The sequence below is a fragment of the Carex rostrata genome, chromosome 23 (genome assembly GCF_964058835.1).
Source record: "Carex rostrata chromosome 23, lpCarRost1.2, whole genome shotgun sequence".
Classification (NCBI taxonomy): domain Eukaryota; kingdom Viridiplantae; phylum Streptophyta; class Magnoliopsida; order Poales; family Cyperaceae; genus Carex; species Carex rostrata.
The window spans coordinates 1970651-1980088 of NC_135940.1; the positions used below are offsets into that span (position 1 = coordinate 1970651).

The 9438-nt window shown below is 37.3% G+C and overlaps 2 protein-coding genes across 4 annotated transcripts; both read left to right on the plus strand.

The window, feature by feature from the left end:
• The first annotated feature begins 3185 nt into the window (after nt 1-3185).
• LOC144575177 (F-box protein At2g05970-like) lies at nt 3186-4274 on the plus strand. Its single transcript, XM_078325295.1, has one exon. The coding sequence runs from the start codon at nt 3186-3188 to the stop codon at nt 4272-4274; it is 1089 nt and encodes a 362-aa protein (XP_078181421.1).
• A 1291-nt stretch (nt 4275-5565) lies between these two features.
• On the plus strand, nt 5566-9184 carry LOC144575129 (uncharacterized). Of its 3 annotated transcripts, none has more exons than XM_078325247.1 (3): nt 5566-5705; nt 6704-8796; nt 8914-9184. In XM_078325247.1, exons 2-3 carry the CDS (start codon nt 6733-6735, stop codon nt 9070-9072), a joined length of 2223 nt encoding a protein of 740 aa, XP_078181373.1. In that variant the 5' UTR covers nt 5566-5705; nt 6704-6732; the 3' UTR covers nt 9073-9184. The 3 variants fall into 3 exon arrangements, with proteins under 3 accessions (XP_078181373.1, XP_078181376.1, XP_078181375.1); XM_078325250.1 differs by lacking the exon at nt 5566-5705 and adding an exon at nt 5860-5984; XM_078325249.1 differs by lacking the exon at nt 5566-5705 and having other exon boundaries at nt 6046-8796.
• The last annotated feature ends 254 nt before the right edge of the window (nt 9185-9438 follow it).

Sequence of the window (9438 nt, forward strand, 5' to 3'; positions counted from 1 at the left end):
GAATTCTTGAACTTCTACATCAGGGAGAAAGTGCCAGCCGTCTTGTATAAGGTGGATTTTGAAAAAGCATTCCACACAGTTGATTAGTGTTACACGATCGAAAGAGGTTTTCCTCCGAGATGGATAGCATCAGTACTACACATCTGGCAATCAAGATCGTCAGCAATAAAGGTAAATGGCAGCCTAACTCCTTCTTTTCCCCACCAAAGAGGGGTGCCACATGGCGATCCACTGTCTCTCATGATTTTCATCATTGTGGCAGACTCCCTAACCCGATTTATCCAAAACGCCTGATGTCAAATCCAATCTTTATGGCCCTACAGCCAATCCAATTTGCAAATGACACTGTCATTATCTGTGAAGCACACCCAACAACCCTTAAAATCATAGCTAGAATTCTATCAATGCACGAGGAGCTCACGGGCCTCAAAATAAACAAAAACAAAAGCAGTTTTGTTCCAATCGCGCTTCCACATAACATAATACAAGTCATTCAGAATATCCTAGAGTATCAACCATCTCAATTAACTTCCAATGAAGTACCTGGACCTGCCTCTTACAACCAAGAAGCCGAGAATGATAGATCTACAACCTATGATCAGTGCAGTACAGAATCAAATGGAGGGATGGAAGTCTAACATTCTCTCATATGGAGGCAGAGTGACACTGGTCAAGTCAGTCCTCACAGCTATGCCATTGCATTATATGCAAGCGCTCACCATTCCCAAAGGAGTGTTAAAGCATTTGGATAAAATGAGAAGATATTTTCTATGGAAAGACAACGAAACGTGTCGAGGCATAAATTGCCTGGTCAACTGGGAGATGGTATGTACACTAACACAAAATGGAGGTATGGGGATTATAGATCTGGTCGTTCAAAACGAAGCACTACTCACTAGATGGCTTTGGAAACTATATAGTACACCGGCCAGCCAATGGGCTCAAACCGTACAGAAGATTTATGGGATAGTAGATGAAATCAACAAATAAATATTTCTTCATAAAAGATTTAGAGAGAAACTAGAACTTCTATCAGGTATCGACCAAACCAGAACTGTCAAAAGGAGGGAAAAGGTGGAGATGGACACAGGAATGCAAGTACACCTGTGCAACGACTTACAGGGCCATGCACAACAAGGGAACTACATGCTCATACTACAAAGCATTGTGGAAATTAAAAATACCAACTAAGGTACGAATCTTTGTATGGTTGGTAACACAGGATAGTCTGCTGACGCAGGAGGTGTTGATTATAAGGGGATGCAATGTGCCGCATGGGTGCGCACTATGCGACTCAACGGAGATTGAAACATGTGGGCACATGCTATGGGCTTACCCTTATGCGAGGACCTTCTGAACAGGCCTGATGGCCAAATTTAATCTGACATATAGGCCATTTCAGGACGACAAACTGGGGCATATTTGGTTGCAAGTAAGATCGTCACTTCACGGCCAGATAAGAGCAACATGGGACACGGTTTGGGCGGCAGGAGCATGAGGTCTTTGGAGAGAGAGAAACAAGATATTGTTTACAAATAAGCGTAGACCACCAGGAATGATCATTGAGAGCACAACATTAGAAATCAATGAGTGGATACACCTCACGTAAAATGATGATAGAGAGAGGAATGGAAAAGGGTAGGGATAGAGGATGTGCAAGCGCTTATAGCATAATGCTACAAGCCAAAATTAATAGATAGCTAGAAGGGGCCATTTTAAGTGGCAATATATTTGTTAACTAGGCACTTGCCAGTTAACCATAAAAAAAAAAAAGTAATGGAGGCAGGTCTATTTTCATGGATCAGAATTCCACTCTGTTTAGAGCAGTATAGAACTAAGATGCATTTTTTTTTACATAATTTCAGCACAAAATAGATTTTCTAAGAATCTTAATTGAGTACCTCAAGTGGCGATGGCATGGAACTAGGTGTATTCTCTATTGTAGAGGTATACTTTTCAGCGATGGAAGAGAGTGAAGGGAAGAAGACAGAGTTTAGAGTGGAAGGGAGGATATTTTAGTCATAATTATTTGGAGTGGCAAAATTAAAAATTAACTAAGTTTAGAGTGGCATTAGAATGATTTCTAATTTGGGGATGACATTTTTCAAATTTTAAGATTTTGGAGTGACAAATAACCAATTTTCCCATTTAAATAAGGTGCATGGTCTGTAAGCATATCTCTGAAATTCATCGGATTATCATTAATGATGAAATAAAAAAAAGCTATATTTCATGCTTGCATGTCAAAGTTATTAAGCAGTTAACAATATAGTAAATTTTATTTTATTACATTAATTTTTCAACACATTTTGTTGCTTCACTATAAAGTTTTATATCTAAATACATTATTCATAAAATAAATATGTTGGAACATGCATTTTGTATTCATAGTTTCGAACGTTTGTATTCATCATTTGAAGCTACTGGATGAGCTTTTCACACACCAAATTTTTTATTAAATGATGACAGCTTAAGGTTATACTAAAATGAGCAAAATAATTTACATTAAACAAATTTGATGCACATCACATGATATATGTACATGGTGAAAAACCACATCCAAGGTTCAAATTCTTTTTGAATAATTTAATTTAACCTTCCAGTTAATGTACATATGCGTACTACAATAAAATGAGACTGAAAATCTAGTAGCTAGGTGACACATTTACCAGTAGATTCGGAGTTCTCAATGAGATTTCCGGAGAGAATAATTGACAAGGAACAAATTAAGTGTTTCAGAGTACTTTGAAAACACTTGTAACCTGAGAATTGAATGTACTCTTGTTTCAAAACATTCAATGACCCCTCTTGTAACATTATTGAAAACATTTGCCCTTCCCCTCTTAATTTTTTAAAATGGATGTCATTGACACCCATATACAGACCAATGGATGTCATTGACACCCATATACAGACCACTTTAGTTAATTAGATTTCTAACTTTATATAAATCTACATAACGTAAATTCTTTGTGATAATTTTGGAAAAGAGAGAAATCCCGATTTCTATTTTTGTAGGGTTCATCAGTTGGCAACACAAATACTTTATTTTGCTTAATTTAAACATGATGGGCATGAAGGTTAATTTTTACTGACTCATCCCTAGCTAGCTAAACACTTTCATAAAATGCCTACCTCAAAATGTCCACTTGATTGTTTGCATAGTGCACAATATATATAGCACCATGAAGAAGAAACACAAGCCCACAGTATCTATCACCGGCTCCAACCGTGCTGGCTGGTCACACCTCCTGCCTGATCTCCTAGAACAGATCTTTGTGCTCCTCCGCCCCATCGATCGCTACTACTTCCGTCAGATCTGCTCCCGTTGGCGCAGCTTTGCCAAGAAATCCATCCCTCTTTTGCCTTACCAATTTTATCCTCCTCGCCTCCTTCTGACCAGACCAGACAATGGTCTCTCCTTGTTCGACATCTTCTATTATCAATCCCGCTTTTCCCTCCCTCCTCCTCATTGTCGGGCTCGCTGCTTTGGCTACCACGCCGGCTGGTTCTTCTTGGTCTCAGATAAAAATCCATCACGTGCATGTCTTTTTAATCCAGTACTGCTTTCTGAGATCCATTTACCTGACCTCGACTCACCCATCGAAAAGGCAATTTTGTCAGCCCCACCAGGATCCCCCAATTGTGTCGTGGCTGTAATGGGACGATCAACTTTTATTGCGCTGTGCGAACCGCCGGGGAAGAGATGGCAGGTGCTTGATCTAGGGCAGCCTATATTATTTAAAGATATCATTTTTTGGCGGAACCAGCTATGCGGGATTGAAAACCTTGGCAATGTTCTGTTTTGTAACTTTGACATGAAATCCCGCAGGACCAGTATAATAAAAGTGGAGATGCCCGAGCTGTATAGATATACCAGTGATGCGTTTTTGGTTGAGTCGACAGGTGGTGACTTGTTGACAGTTCTAGCTGATGATTACACTTTAGAATCAGTCTTAGAAAATAATTACACCTTACTTCGGGTGTTTAAGCTAGACCAGCAGTGTACCTGGGAGTACATGGAGCAAATCGGGGATCAGGCTCTGTTTCTCGGGAAACTCCGATCTGAGTCGGTTGCAATCAATGCGTTTCTTGACTCAGGTATTAAAGGGAATTCAATTTATTGGACCAGAACTTCCAAGAACTTTGAGGGCCTTAATGGCATAGTAATATATTATTCAATGGAGGATCGGAGTGTGGATGCGGTGCCGGTCTATGGGCAATATAGGATGCGAGACGAGCCGGTTTGGGTTAGCCCTGTTATTCCGCCATGACAGTTTTGCGTTGGATGTGTTGGGTAAGAATTACATGTTGAGGCAAGGGGCGTTTCAATTGATATCAAATCAAATTTTGTTTCATGTTTGATCAGAACAATTTAATTTTTAAAATATGTGTGCTTATTTATATTTATTGAATTAATTTTAGAATAAATCATTTGTATAAATCTTAAAATGGATCCTATATATATATATATATATGACTGTTACTGGATACTAGCCCGAATATAATCTAATGTCCATTGAACACTCTAATTGAGTTAAAGTATGATTGAGTTTTATAATTTATAGTAATTGAGAAATTATCGGTGTTCTGTGTAAAAATATTTTTCTTATCAATGCAAATTTGATAAATTGTTGTAAGATGCTATCTTGTCATCTTACTCTAAAAAAATTGAGAAACTATCATAAATTAAAAAGTATAGGGAAGGACAAATTGGATGACAGAGAGAAATACATGTTATTGTTTAGTGATATGCCATATTTAGTCACAAATAGGTCGGATATTAGTGTTTACTTTTTCATTTATATATTAACTTGTTCATGAAAAAATTAGAAAATATTATATTTAGTTATATTTCAATGTTAGATACTTGGATATGACTAACATATTGCTTTTCATATCCTGAAAGGTGAGTGAAAACTTATTAAGAAGCATGGTTTCCTTGAATCCCGATATACCTTAGACAACAAGTATAACAAAACAACGGCTTTGTCTTCATCCTCTATCTAATTAATACCAATTTTCTACATGTCACTGAGAAAAACGGTATACTCAGAAACATGAGCCATAAGTATTTTCAGCCATTCGGAAAGAGTAAAATATTTGTTTTAATCTCAACCGTTGTAATTGATTTCTTCATAAAGATACCTATTAAAATTGACCGCTTGCTTTTATACTAAATTACTTCAAATGTTTAAAATTTTCACATGTAGATGCATCACTCGTAAGATAAACGGGTTTCAATGGTTTGAATTCGTCACTTAGACCAATTTGACGGATTTTAGACTTGAGTTCACCAAAGAACTTGGTGAACTTAAGAACACCCTAGTTGTACTCCTATATATATATCCCTTTAATTTGGGTAAAGATTTTAACAGAGCAGTTTAGCTTCATGCAGCACACAAGACCATATGCAATGTTGTTGTATTAAATAGTTCGTGCATTGCATGACGTCAAGACTTCTCTGTTAAAATCATGACCGTTTAATTTGGATATCCACTATAGTCTATATGGCCCAAGCCCACTTAGAATATGAAATAAACTGAAAACAAGAGAAGCACTTGACCCAATGAAGCAGACTTCTCCTTATCCTCCTCTCCCGTATGACGGTATCAGACACTTAATTTGTCTCTTTTCTTCTACCGCTAGTCTCTTTTCGCTTTTCTCCGTTCGTCCATGCCACTTTTCTTTCCGTGCTTCAACAGGTTTGTATTCTTTACCCCCTTTATCTCTGTTTTTCTTCCCAGTTGTGGTTAATCGTTCAATTTTAAGTATATTTGGGTGCTCTAAAATTAAAATATACACAAGTAGACCTGAGACCTCCACACTGTCTGTTTCATTACTGAAGAAAACAAAAACAAAATTACAGCAGAAAACCTATAAATTCCAATGCCCTGGTTCAACAATTCTCAGCAACTCATTCAGCCTCATTAATTAGTCTTGACAGAATAATTTCACCACTTGTGTGTTTGCCTCCTCACCAGGTAACAGTTTCGTTTAGAGATTAGGTTTCAGCCATACACACATGTAATACATATACTTGTCCTAGTCAACTACATTAGTTTCTATACCTCAACCACTTTATCTTTATTATATTTAAGTTCCTCATTAAAACTAAATTAACAAATCGCACCAGTTTGATAGAACAGTTTTTCCAAGCCTGCACTGGCATCAGTGTCACTTCTTCCACAACGGGAGAGACTGTAACAGAATTCAATTTTTTCTGTGTTATCATGTTATAGGAATATAGGTCCTTAGGCTACCGGATTTTCACCTTAGCTTTAAGAGATTCTTTAGTATTACTTAGTCAATAATTAAAGCGAGTAAGAACTAATATAATTATATTTCTAGTGGTCTCGGTGATATGCTAATTAAAACAATGCATTTCTTTCCTTTCAAACAGTCCAGCATAATGCACTAACCTCTAGCATGAAAGCATGTCTATCTACTTAGATATTCAAATGTCATAAACCTGTCAAAATCCATTTTCTGTAGAGAATATAGCTTATGTATATTTTAATTTTTCACAGATATATGTAACCTTATATTGCATTTAATTGTGGCTATACAAATCTTCTATTTTAAACTGTTTATTTACGGTTTTCCTTCCTCGAGAAGATGACAAGGTTGGACCATTTTAATATCCAAATTGATTTATTGTTTATAAAATTGTGTGTTGATTATGTGCTATTTCTGAATGCAGTAGTACAAAACAATACATAAAAGAATAGGATGGTGTGTGTGTCATCTCTTGCCTCCTTCTCTTCACCTTTAACTTACCAATCCCAATCCCCATTAACTTCTCGCCAAGGCCTCCATCTTGTCTGCTACGCGTTCCCGCGATTGAAATTTCGGCAAAATTCACCATACAATATTAATTTTTCCAGCAACACCAATGTTAGCAAACCTTTTGGGAAAGGGAAGCAGCAGATGGAGAAGAGAAGGCGGGACCCAAAGCCAGATGCCATTTCTACCCAAGAGGCGCTTGGCCGGTTTGACCAGCTGATGGCTGCTCAGAACCGTGCATCCTCCCTCCGTCAATTCAATGAGCTCTTTGCGGCCTTGGTTCGTACCAAAACCTTGAACAACCCCATATTTTCTCTCTTCAACCGCTTGACTCAAGTTAAAGGAATCAAACCCAATGAATTTACATATGCGATCTTGATGGATTGCTGTGCCACAACGAATCAGGTGAGATTATTGTTTGCTTTTTTTGGACGGTTTCTCAAAGAGGGTTGCAAAACTGATGCCGTGATATTCAGTCCAATAATCAAAGGCCTGTGTTTGGATAATAGAATTGATGAGGCTGCAAGTATGGTGCTCGATAAAATGCCTAAGATGGAATGTGTACCCAATTTGGTCTCTTATAACATTCTTATAGATGGGCTGTGCAAGAGAGGTGAAATTGAGAAGGCCGTAGATTTTGTACATCACATGATGTCTAATGGGCACAATCCTGATGTCGTGACCTGTAACACTCTTATAGGTGGATTATGCAAGAATGATGAAACAGAGAAAGCCCTAGATTTTCTACATGACATGATGTCTAAAGGGCACAAACCTAATGCCGTGACTTATAACACTCTTATAAATCGATTATTGAAGAATGGTGAAATTGAGAAAGCTGTGGAGTTTCTACATGACATGAAGTCCAAAGGGCACAAACCTAACTTTGTCACCTATAGCACTCTTATAAATGGGCTGTGCAAGAAAGGTGAAATTCTGAAGGCAATGGATATTTTACATGAGATGATTCGTAAAGGGCTTGAGCCTAATGTCATGACTTATAATACTATTATAAATGGGCTGTGCAAGAAAGATGAAATTGAGAAGGCAATGGATTTTCTAAATTATATGATTTGTAAAGGGTGTAAGCCTGATGTCGTGACCTATAACACTCTTATAGGAGGATTATGCAAGAATGATGAAATTGAGAAAGCGGTGGATTTTCTACATGAAATGATGTCTAAAGGGGTAAAGCCTGACGTCGTGACCTATAACACTCTTATAGATGGGCTATGCAAAAATGGTGAAATTGAGAAAGCTGTGGATTTTCTACATGACATGATTTCTAGAGGGCACAAGCCTAATGTAGTGACCTATAGCACTCTTATAAATGGAATATGCAAGAATGGTCAAATTGATAAAGCCGTAGATTTTCTACATGAGATGATTTGTAAAGGGTTTGAGCCTAACGTCGTAACCTGTAACACTCTTATAGATGGATTATGCAAGAATGGTGAAATTGAGAAAGCTTTGTTTTTTTTACATGGCATGATGTCTAAAGGGCACAAGGCCGATGTTGTAACCTATAACACACTCATAAATGGACTATGCAAGAATGGTCAAACTGATAAAGCCGTAGATTTTCTACATGACATGATTTGTAAAGGGTACAAAGCTGATGTTGTGACCTATAACACTCTTATAGATGGACTATGCAAGAATGGTCAAACTGGTAAAGCGGTAGATTTTCTACATAACATGATTTGTAAAGGGTACAAAGCTGATGCCGTAACCTATAACACTCTTATAGATGGACTATGCAAGGATGGTCAAATTGATAAAGCCGTAGATTTTCTACATGACATGGTTTGTAAAGGGTTTGTGCCTAGCGTTGTATGCTATAACACTCTTATAGATGGATTATGCAAGAATGGTGAAATTGAGAAAGCTGTGGTTTTTTCACATGACATGATGTCTAAAGGTGACGAGTCTAACATCGTAACCCATAACACTATTATAGATAGATTATGCAGGAATGGTGAAACTGAGAAAGCTGTGGAATTTCTTCAGGTAATGCTTAGGAATGGTGCAACACCGGATCTTGTTACATACACAAGTGTTATGCACAGACTTACCAAGCGAGGCTACTGGAAAGAGGCAGTTGATGTTTTGAGGGAGTTAATTGAGCAAGGGTTTTTGCCAGATGAATACACTTACAGAGCACTTATAGGTATACTTTGCAAACAAGGTCAAAGCAAGGAAGCTCATAAGTTGCTTGATTTGGTGATTGAGAGATGTATGAAACCAAATATTTCTCCATATAGAAGTTTGCTTCTTGTCTCATAAGTTGCTTCTTTCTATTTTAGGTTCCTAATTTTCTTAATTGTTGTATAGATTGAAGTACAGTTAGTTCTAATCAACCTTATATTTTTAATGGAGTTTCCATTTTCAATCCTTAGTAATCCTTTGGTTTTTAGTTTTCTCTGTGTTTTTACATATTTAAGCTGCTCAGTATTTTGTAACAATACTGGACCTGATATGCACAAGTCCATACTTACCAGTATCTTCACTCAGTGCCTGTGGGATAAAATTAGGTTATGGTACGAAATCAGTAACTTGTAATGTTACACCTGTGGAGAATTCTCTAATTATATAGTTTACTGATCTCCTCATTGTTGACCATGATCAAATGTTACAACTAATTTTTGTCGA